This window comes from Genypterus blacodes, unplaced genomic scaffold, assembly GCF_046128005.1.
Source record: "Genypterus blacodes isolate CSIRO-AG114 ecotype Tasmania unplaced genomic scaffold, CSIRO-AGI_Gbla_v1 ptg000133l_1, whole genome shotgun sequence".
Lineage (NCBI taxonomy): Eukaryota > Metazoa > Chordata > Actinopteri > Ophidiiformes > Ophidiidae > Genypterus > Genypterus blacodes.
Window position 1 is genome coordinate 3,455,209 of NW_027466935.1, and position 11,148 is coordinate 3,466,356.

General features: G+C 44.6%; 1 protein-coding gene across 1 annotated transcript; it reads right to left on the reverse strand.

Annotated features, from left to right (window-relative positions):
• Positions 1–324: 324 nt before the first annotated feature.
• brap (BRCA1 associated protein) lies at positions 325–7,407 on the reverse strand. The gene is made up of 13 exons (XM_076164142.1): positions 7,043–7,407; positions 6,525–6,686; positions 6,159–6,390; positions 5,893–6,082; positions 5,684–5,797; positions 5,111–5,259; positions 4,766–4,841; positions 4,521–4,659; positions 3,910–4,019; positions 3,742–3,831; positions 3,507–3,610; positions 3,265–3,404; positions 325–2,312 (listed from the first exon to the last, which is right to left on the reverse strand). Exons 1-13 carry the CDS (start codon positions 7,119–7,121, stop codon positions 2,089–2,091), a joined length of 1,809 nt encoding a protein of 602 aa, XP_076020257.1. The 5' UTR covers positions 7,122–7,407; the 3' UTR covers positions 325–2,088.
• Between the last annotated feature and the right edge of the window lie 3,741 nt (positions 7,408–11,148).

Here is an 11,148-nt window from a genome sequence, read left to right on the forward strand (position 1 = left end):
TGAAATGTACACGTATGTATATCATATATGTTCTATCATAATCAGAATCAGGTTAAACCATGACAGAATGTGTCTCGCCCTCAGCAGCCATCTGGGTTTCTTAGGTCGGTACTGAGGAAACAGTTCCTCATCCCTGCTGTGAGCCAGCTGGCCTCTCTCACATCCTCCTGTCAGGCTCATCATTTATCAATCAAGCCTTGAAACTTTCCTATTTCCCTGTTTATGTCTGAGCTGAAGCCTGGTGTCACTGATATGGCTCAGGCGTGTGGTTTTGAAAGCTTCCGTGTGTCATTACTGATGTAAATGACCAGGCTGAAGCAGACGTGATGTCACAGGAAAGTCACTTTAATCTGAAGTCCTCCTCTGCAGTGTTTCCTCTCTGTCGGCTCTGTACACAGTTTACTCTCTACAGGCTGCTGGAAGTAAACTGTTATGTTGTAGGAGATTAGTCACACACACACAGAAACCTTCATCTCCTAGTCATCATCGGCTGCTGCAGGATGTAAAACTTACAAAACTAAAAACAATGAAAACTGAATGTGAGATTTGTCAGAGGAGAGTTGATGATACAGATTGAACGGTGACAAAAGTGACTCACAGTTTGGTTTGAGCCGATTCACTTCATCCAATTTACGTGTGTGTGTGTGTGTATGTGTGTGCGTGACAAACCAAGCATAAGAACCTATTACCTCCACCAGGGAGGATCTGTTTCACTTGTTTGTTTGTCAGCAGGATATTTGTGGGACGGTGGATTTCCAGCCAAGGAACAAATGATTAGGTTTTGAGGAAGACCTGGATCGGGTTACGGATCAGGGACTGTTTTTCCCCCCTCAATTCCACAACATTGGGAGATAAAGTCTGAGCTTTGTCCCCATTCATGGAAAACTGATACCAATCAGCCGTGTGTATGAACAGGTGGGTGGTGGAGTTAAGTATTATATGTGTATGGAACATAGTGGTGGGAATATTCACATCTAGGGGTGTTGTGTCATCTTTGGATGTGGATCAACTTCACCCTGACACAGGAGTAGTACCACTCCATTCTCCAGAGACTTGTTATACCCTGTGGTTTAGTTTCATTCTGCAGCAGGATCAGGACCCAAAACAAACCTCAAAGCTTTGCAACAAAGAGCGAGGAGTGCCGACTGTCAGGGACTTCGATCTCGGGTCTCAGACGACTTTTAGACGCCGCTCTGCAAGATGGACTTGAGCTGATAACGTTAGGGGAACAGGAGCGATCGCCCTCATCTTTGTGTTTCTTGGGCGGCAGCATCGTCTTGCATAGAAATGACATTCTCTCTACCTGTCTCACTGTCATACATGTCTGTACTCATTTAAGGCTGTTTGGATCTAAAGCCTTCACAGAATCAAACTGGAAGATTAAACAACTCATCCAAAACACATCACATGAACAGAAACATGAACAGATTTTGCTGCTCCTCTCTTAAAGCCTTTTCAATAACAAACACAGGCTTCTGTTCCGTTCTGAACTTTACAAACTGATCTCTCATCTTTGTGTCAGATCCTTGTCAGTCATTCTGATTACAAACATCTTAACATGACATCACTACGCCTAACTCAGCCTAAACAGAGACGTCTAAATGAGCGCTTTTCCTTCTTTACACAAAGCAAAAACAAATGAAAAATCTTTGACTTCATCATTGCAGCTGAAAAATACCAAAAAATTTGAAATTGAAAAAGTGGTTAAAGCGATCTTGGATCTCTGAAGCTGCAATTAAGATCTGAGGCTGAACGCTAAAGAGGCACGCGAACAAAATTCAGATCAAATAAATACCATTTATGACCAAAATAGAAACTTTAAGAATATATTTACAGGACACAGATGTCATGTATACGTGGACATAGGAGGAGGATGAGGACTCTCTACCCCAGGATTCCTCTGCTTCGCTCTCCGTCTTGTCGATGCTCCGTTACGTCGTTAGGGCAGGTAAGCAGAGGGAATGGATGTTCTAATCCCATCACACTCCTCGTTCTTCCTCTTCCACGCAGTCTAGAGAATCACAAACGAGACGGACCCCCGGCCTCACCCTGCCTCGTACGCTGCATCTCCACACTGACATCATCCATCTACTTCCTCTTCCTGCCCCGGCCTCTCCTGCCTCTGCCCAAAGAGGCGCCCGCTCCGGCCGCGTCGTTGTCTGCTGGGCCGGCGGCGATGTTGATTTGACCCTCTTGGATCTCGTTGCGAGCTTCCGGGGGCAGATGTTCGATGTGCTGCTGTGTCTCCAGGTAAAACATCACGTCTCTCAGCTGTTCCTGCAGCTCTGCTATGGCCCCGTCCTTATGCTCCCCTGGCAACAGGAACAACAGACATCAACTTACAATGACTACTAATAAGATCTAAATAAAGAGACTAACAAATGAATGCAGACGTTGTTTGTCTGCCGGGTATCTACAGCAGTTAATCAGATATCGATTGCCAGGAAGGCTTTAAATGTGCTTAACAGTGTTGTAATCCATTGTTATTGTGGATGTAAAGATGCTTTGGAAGCTGATTTGCTATTTGTTTACCTTTCATCTCAGAAAGTAAACCCTGGATCTAAATCGTGTATCAGAGGAATCAGACACAGGACGACTAGTTTTGTAGTAAAGAGGAAAATGTAGCCTTACATAGCAGTGAACAGCTAGGGAGGTGTGTGTGTGTGTGTGTGTGTGTGTGTGTGTGTGTGTGTGTCTATGCAGCCCAAAACGCAGCTGTGCCCTACAAAATCGGCCAACGCACTGTTGTAAACTTGCGACTCTTACAAACACACACACACACACACACACACACACAAACACACACACACACAAACACAGATGTTGTCCACACGCGTGACTTCCTGCTGTGTCAAAGTCAACACTTCTGTTTCATCATCAGCTGCTCCAATAAGCCAGTTTGGGATCTAAGGTTGATTAGAGATAAATGAATGGCGTTTCTGTTCTTCATCTCAGTCGCCTCACATCTCCTCAGCCTCAACACCGTGGCAGCGCCCACATTTGGTCGTGTGACATCATTTGTTTACCATTTGAATGATACAGTTGAATAGAGGAAGAAAACTACACTTCTGCTTTCGTGTGTGAATGTCATTGAGGGATTTGTAACAAATTCAAATCTAACTTTCATTCATGTGAGCAGTGAGTCTCTGCTGCCACATCCTGGTCACACACCAGCTGCTACGTTGTCATGACAGCACAATGCGTCATTAGAATTCTAAAAACTTCACCTTAGTCTGTCACATCTAAGTGTCTACGTTCACTCACCGGTCTCTTTTCCTTTGCGTTCCTCCTCTGCCAGCTGAGCCTGAAGCTGCACCTGATTGGCCCTCAGGCAGCGGTTCATCTCCTGCTCCTCCTTCAGCTCTTGGCTCAGCTTCACCACTCGATTGTTGAGCTGCGAACACCTGGCGACAAAAGGCGCAAGCGGGAACGCCCGGTTCATGAACAAAGCTCAGACAAAAGAGAGAGACACAGACACACAGACACACAGACACACACACACTTACTTCTTCTCTGTGCCCTGCTTGTCCTTTGCTATCTCTCCCAAGCGTCGCTCCAGGTTATCACAGCGTTCTATAGTCTCCTTAAATTTAGCCTTCATGTTGTTTATCTGAAAGACAAATGTAAGCAAAAATACAGTGAACATAACGGATCTGTCTACACAGAACGGCCATCAAAAGCCATTTGGGATGAATAAGTGTGGCATCAGAGGCGTTGTTCTGGCTCTGTAGCTCTCAGTACCTCCTCAGCCGTTTCCTTCTCCAGATGAACAATCTTGTTCTCCCAGTAGATCCTCTGGGACTCCAGCTGACTGGTCAGTAAGTAGGAGTACTGCAGACAGTGACGGTTACAAATAAGAACATTTCATTGCTGGTCTAAGCAAAAGGAAGCGGCGTGAGCGACTCTTACTTCCAGCTGAAGCGCGTCGATCTTCTCGGCGTGGCACGTGTCTCCCTCGCACTCAAACTGCACCATCTTCCCGTCCGTCTTACTGGCGACAAGCCGATGCACGTAGTTATCTGGGACAAACAGAGATCACCACGGGTCAAAGGTCGGTCAGTGAGGCGCTCGGGTCGATGCTTCATACATAACACCCAAACAAAACCCCCTCAGTATATACCAACTATTATGGGATATATAATAATAACAGTGGGATCATTTTCAGGCCAGTCAGAACTTTGCAAAGCAGGAACATTACGGAAAACTCTCCAAAAAACAAGTCCCAAGTCTCTCTGGATCTAATCAGCATCAACAGAGGGTCGTGCAGCTCATCGTCAATCTAGTTTACGTCTTCTTCTAAGGTCTGGGAAGCTTTCTTACATTTACTGCTTTAGAAGGACAGAGATGAGCTCAAATCGAGTTATCATAATGGGTTTACACACACACACACACACACACACACACACACACACACACACACACACACACACACACACACACACACACACACACACACACACACACACACACACACACACACACACACACACACACACACACACACACACACTTTGCCGTACCTCCAGCGTAGTCCCACACACGGTGGTTGGTGAGCTGCATGGCGTAAGTGTGCTGCGTTTCCTCAAAGTGCTTGTACGCATGCCGGCTAACGTAGCGACCGCAGCCGATGTGCCCGCATATTAGACAAATCCACAGATTCTACACAGGGGAACAAAGCGCCGAAGGTTCAATTCCCAGTGGAAGAAGAAGAAGAAGAAGAAGAAGTCACCACTGAGATGAAACGGTGGGAGACGTTGATGTTTACCTCCTGAACTCCACACTCAAAGCACTTGTTCTCTTCCACCGGTTCTGGCGTTTGGCAGTATCTACACACAGGACACCTGTGAACACAACACACATTCACCGTCACAAACACACACACACACAGTGAGCACAGACAGCAGCAAAAAAACCTCTATTGTGCTATTGTGTGCGACGCTCTTTCCAGGGGCACAAACACAAACAGCGTGCGACATGAAGCCTGGAGAAACAACCATGAGAGAGAACATGTGACTCTGTGAGAAGGTTCCTTTATTTACACTGCTGGAGATCGGGTTCACTCTCCAGCTGTGTGTGTGTGTACGTGTGTGTTTGTGTGTGTGAGACTCACGAGGCGTCCTCCCACCGCTGGAGACACTGGCTGTGAAAGCTGTGGTTGCACAGAGTGGTGAGAATTCCGTTGACAGACTCGTCCATCCTCTCCAGGCACACGGTGCACTTTGGCAGCTCGGTCAGCTCCATCACCGGCAGACTTGCGCCCTGAGGAGGGAGGGAAGGAGGGAGGGAAGGAGGGAAGGGCGAGGAGAGGAAGAGAAAGACAGGAAGCAGCACATGGAGAGACAGAGAAGCGGACACTGGTGAATCAAGAAGTCAATGCTGCGCTGAAATGTGCTGCTGCAGTGTCCAGAGCTCCGCCTCTTACGTGACAATACAAATACCTCACACACACACACACACAAGTACGAGCGCACACATAGACACATAGCTACAATCACCTGGCATTCAAACAAGTATGATCGCACACAGTGAGATTTCTCATTTGTGTGTGTGAGAGGTGTGTGTGTGTCTCCATCACATTTTGTTGTGAAAAACAGTAAATATAATACAAGTAATGTGTAAAATATACCAAATGAATCAGGGATGCTGTTTCTAAATGATGTAATGGCAGACAACTGTGTTTTACCTCTGTGGACTTGATGACCTCTGCCCTCTCCACATAGACCAGCTGGCACACGGCTTCCTCTATGGAGTTGAACTGGCGGCCATTGCAGGCGGTGTAAAAGCTGTCTGCATCCGCCTGCGCAAAGAGACGGAGCAGATATGAGAACACTGTAGCGCAATTAACCAACAAGACAAACAAACAGAGAGCGATGGCCTCCTTCACACGTTTACCTGCGTGCTGAACTTAATCAGGACCATGTACTGATTAGGGGTGGAGTCCCGGATGATCTTCATGTGCTCCATGACGTCGTTAAAAGGCGCCATGAGCTTCATCAGGTCGTGGCTGGTCATGGTAGCTGGGACGGTCAGGATGCACACCATGGCGCTGCGTCTGACGTCTTCGGTCAGCGACGTCATTTTGCTGTAATCAGACATGAAGCTGTGTTAGTGCTCCAGACGCAGCAGAGCGACCCTGGAACATCTGGCAGGTCCCTCACTTGGTTTTGTAGAGGTGCATGATGCCGTGGACGATCTCCACTGAGGGGTTTCCGCTGAAGAAGGAGATCTGGTCCGGCAGCTGCTTGGAGGGCGAGTCTGGGGTCGTGCCGGCAGCCGCGCTGCTGTCGAGTGACGCCTCCATCCCATCCTCACCGTCTGCCCCGCCGCCTGCAGCCTGGTGGTCAGGGTCCTCTTTCGATGGACCTCCAGGGTCTTCACCTCCACCTTTATCTAGAGTTTCAGATAATAATGAGTTTGTGAGTTGATGAGCTCAGGTGCAGAGACTCCCCTGATACAGAGCCTCAGTGTGTGTGTGTGTGTGTGTGTGTGTGTGTGTGTGTGTGTGTGTGTGTATGGGCGCTCACCTCGGCTGGGTTCAAAGGTCTCTATCACCATGTCCCCCATGGCTCTGCTCCCAATGTGCTGGTGCAGGACTGCTGCTTGCTCCAGATCAGTCTTTCCACTCAGGCTAAGCTTGGCCAAACCCAGAGCTTTGTCCTGCAGCTCCTCATCTGACATCCCTGCAACTGCAAGGGAACAGGGCTGAGATTATAAAGGGTGCAATGGACAAACTACATCCATCCATCCATCATCCATCTATCTCCACCTACACATAGTGACTGTTGCCAACAGACGTCAAGCTTCAGTCACTTCACTCAAATCTACACGTCAAAACTACAAACTACTTTCTGACAACTGTTGGCGAAGCCTCACAAAAGCTAAATCTGTCTCCACATCGGTCCGGCTCCTCTGCTGAGTCACTGTGGCTCAGCTGCTGTAAACAAAAGAGCCGAGCTACACAAAATGACACGAGCTAAACATTAGCTGTTGTGCTAACAAAGCAGCAGTGAATTTAATGTGGTTGTTTTTTGGAGAAACCTACCAGCTGAGTACTGGAAATGTCGAGGAGAAGGAGACTGGTCAGCTAATTCCAGACGGATCACCACCAGAGACACACTCATGTGTTCAGACACACGCTGTTCCTTTTACAGAGAAAAAAACAACAACCGGCAGCTAGAGAGCTAGTTGGCTAACCAGCTAGTTGCTAATGGAAACGCCTTCAGGTTTAGTTGCGTTAGAAGAACTCTAGTATGTAGTTAAGTTATACTGTAACACTCGTGTTCCATTAACATACATGAACTTTAATGTGTTAATGACAGCAGCGTTATCTAACATTTCAGCTCCTCTGCACACACACAGCTGTTTCTAGCATTTTCTTCTTCATCTTCCATATCATCTACGTGCATCAAGCGCGTGGCTGCCACCTACAGGCAGAAAGCGCGTATTACATCCCTCATGCAAGTTCTTGGTTTATTGGTACATTAACTCCACCAACTGGTACAGAGTGTGGATCAGAATATCTCATTAATATTACTGTATATAAAAAAAATCAAGATCCTTATATCATCTCAACCAATTTGACCTCACTACCAATTCTTTTCTTGGTAAACAACATTACCTTTTCTTATCAATGGGAAATCTATTCAACTTTTATAATGGCTCCATGCATTTTCTTCACAATGAATTCCACTAATCTTCCCCTCTACCAAATCGCCCCATCATCCGCAAAAAGTGAAGTCCTCTTAGTATGCTCCCTTGAGGTGTTCAGTTTTCAATAATACATTTTCCTGAGTTGTCCTTTCCAAGTCTCATTTGTATGAATCTCCCTAATGAAACATCCTCATGTATATTATATCACTTATATCCCCATGTGCCTTTTCTATGTAAATAAACACAGCACTACACTTCCTCTGCTTATCTAAGCTTTTGATGGACGATACAACAACATTTTCTCTTAATTCCACAGGTTTCTGGTATAATAAAGATCCTGAATTATGTCACAGTTGTTAATGACATCATGAAGATGTCACCGCTGCTGATTGATGTCACATTTGGCGCAGTACCTGGAGAAAACGTTGTAGAGCAGCACCCGTGTGTATATATGTATGAAATGTTATGTTCCTCTTGCACCATTCTTGTAAACACCTCCAAACCTCCCAGAGACTTTGTGTTTATAGTCAGGAGGGAATTCATAAAAATTGTGCACTTCTGGAAAAGTTTTTGATTTTTGGCAGGGTGTTAGGTATGGGCCTAAGGTTTTTAAAAATCCGTGGATGCAAATTGGGGCGGCCCCCTAGTGGTCGGTATACATAAAAATCCAAAATGGCCCCCGCCGAAAAGAGAAAAGGTTATATCTCATCTTCCTTTAGTCTTAAACTGTTGTATAATGTTTTTTTTCTGCTTTGTTTGATAAAAGGAATCAAATTCTGATATAGTCTTACTATTTTGAGTCCATTTCTATGTAAAATGTACTATCATAGTCCTATTTAGCTCAAATAAACTGTCAATATCTCTGAAAAAGTCACATTTCAATATTAGTCAGGGCACTAGAGCCATATTTTTTACCTCCAAGGTATGTTTTTCTTTTTTGATTGGACAGGTCACTAGCACTATTGTGTCAGAAAGCACACGTGGTGACCAAAAGGACCATTGTTGAGGATTTAGATCACAATTTCAGAACTAAGCCACAGTGAAGTTACATTTGGCTTTTCAACGTGTGAAGGATCAATATCAAATTTTAGTGAAATAACACAATGAACAATGCATACTTAAACATTATATATTTATTTAAAGGTTTCTGTTGTGGCTGAGGCCCTCCCCTTTGCCCTGTCTTCCTTGAACCCTCTTCCTTCCTCTAGACCAGTGGTTCTTAACCTTATCTGAGGTACTGAACCCTGCAAGTTTCATCAGTGCATTCACCGAACCCTTTGTAATTAGAAAAATAAAATGTGATTTCTTCAAAACTTAGGTATATATTTTATCAGTGCATCAGTTGCACACAAAATCACTGTGTTCACGGAACAAAACCATTTTAGATACAAGTTGTGAAATGCGCGGCTTCACCTTGGGAAGTGCCACTCTCATATCATTTTCGCAACAAAGTCTGTTCCTTTTCTTAGTTTTCATGTCTGCCATCCTCGAAAAGGATTGCTCGCAAAGATACATTGTAACAAACGGTGTGACTATCTCAAGGGCTTTCTCAGCAATAAGAGGGTATGGTACGATTTGGTGACACCAAAACGTTGAGGGCGTTGTTGGTATTTCTCCACATGGCTCCTCACATTCACTTCCCTGGCCATATAAGGCAGTTGGGCCCCGGTCGCGAGCGTTATCGGCCTAGCTCTCATTTCCCGTTATTCTGCATTCTGGCGGTTTTAAACTTGCTACATTTATCCACTTGCTACATTTACCTGCGTAGGCACAGCTGTGGTCTGTTATCACTCTTTTGTCTTGACTATTCTCTGCTCCATTGCCTAGCTGTGGTCCCACCTGCGTGACCCCTCTTTAAAGCATAACACACACATACAGTTGTTACTCACTGGGAGGGCCCTGCTACTGGTAGCTTTTGCATTCACACATATGTACATCTATATAAATCCCACACCCTGCGAAGACAACAAGTCTTAAAAATGTCTTGCATCCTTGGATTGTTGGGTTTTGATGGACAGAATAGTGGAGCTTCATGTCAAGGAAGTGGTCCAACATTACATCTACACTTGCCCCCATGTTTCATGTTCGACTGAGCTCATTCTGGCACTCAGCATGGCTCATAAACACAGAAAACAAATGTCAAAGGTTTTTGACAAGTTTTGCAATGTTTGTTTTTCTCCAATAATCCTCAATCCATACACAATTGAACTGGAGACGAATAGGATTTGACATAGTCGTAAAAATCAAAGATGGATGTTGTATTATTTACTAGGGTGGGATGAAACCATTTATTACCATTTGTAATCTAAGACGGCGAAGAAAAATTGTGTGTTGCCAAATTGTGGGCAGTCAATTGCTAGTGTGAACCGGGCTATACTCTTTGTGTCTTGACCCCTGCTGAACTCCTGAGAATGACTCACTGAACCCCTGGGGTTCGATCGAACCCAGGTTAAGAACCACTGGACTAAATATTCTAGTAAAACCAACTGAATCCGATGGCAAAGCTTGGCTAAACTGCTCGAACACATTCTGGAGCATTTCATAGAACAATGAAACAATTTCTGCACCTTATTTGACTTGAAATAGCCAGTTTCTGGTAAAGGCTTTTGCAAAACAATATTTTTCACACTAGAATGATTGTAATTTGTTCAATATTATTCCTAAAGGGTGAGCATATGGGTTTAGAGATCTTTATATGTTATTTAATTTCAGAGATGGACCGTTTTCAAGCAAAAAGTGACTGTAATAATACATTTAACATAAAAATGGACGTAAAATAAGAAGACTCTCAGAATTGCATTCCTTGTATCAAACAAAGCAGAACAATTACATTATACAACAATTTAAGACTAAAGTAAGCTGAGATATAACCTTTTCTCTTTTCAGCGGGGGCCATTTTGGATTTTTATGTATACCGGCCACTAAGGGGGCCGCCCCAACTTGCATCCACGGATTTTTAAAAACCTAAGGCCCATACCTAACACCCTGCCAAAAATCTAAAACTTTTCCAGAAGTGCACAATCCCTATGATTTTTCACGAATTCCCTCCTGACTATAAGGGGAAAGGCAGGATCGGGCAGGAGGAATGGGGTGGCAGGGGGAGGGAGTTGGGCAAGGACACACAGGTAACACACTAACACAGACTCAAGCACTTTTACTGTCTCATTTTGGACATTTTCAAAGTTATAGTCTCATATTTGGACCATGATGGCTTGATTGCAGTTTGAGGTGCTGTTAAATACTATTTACTATCTACTTTTGACTGTCAAAGTGAGAGAATTTCTGGAAATTTGTGAACTCTTTGAGCTCATTTCAGCTTTTTCCAAATCATCTGCTTTAATTCAGCATTTAGGTTTTAAATCTATTTTACTGCATTTTCATTTGTATCAGTCATTGTCTGGTTTTAGTTTTTTGTTTCCAGCTTATTTTGAGAGACGGACGCGGTCACTTGGTCATCCTCGCGCTACCTTCAATGCGTTCCAATGCATTTACCGTAAT

Bases quoted from the DNA above. Each gene is read 5' to 3' on its own strand.
- brap (XM_076164142.1), bottom strand. From the start codon at position 7,121: ATGAGTGTGTCTCTGGTGGTGATCCGTCTGGAATTAGCTGACCAGTCT. The intron at 6,391-6,524 runs GTGAGCGCCCAT...CTGAAACTCTAG, and splicing joins GACCTTTGAACCCAGCCGAG to ATAAAGGTGGAGGTGAAGAC. The intron at 6,083-6,158 runs GTGAGGGACCTG...GTCTGATTACAG, and splicing joins ATGCACCTCTACAAAACCAA to CAAAATGACGTCGCTGACCG.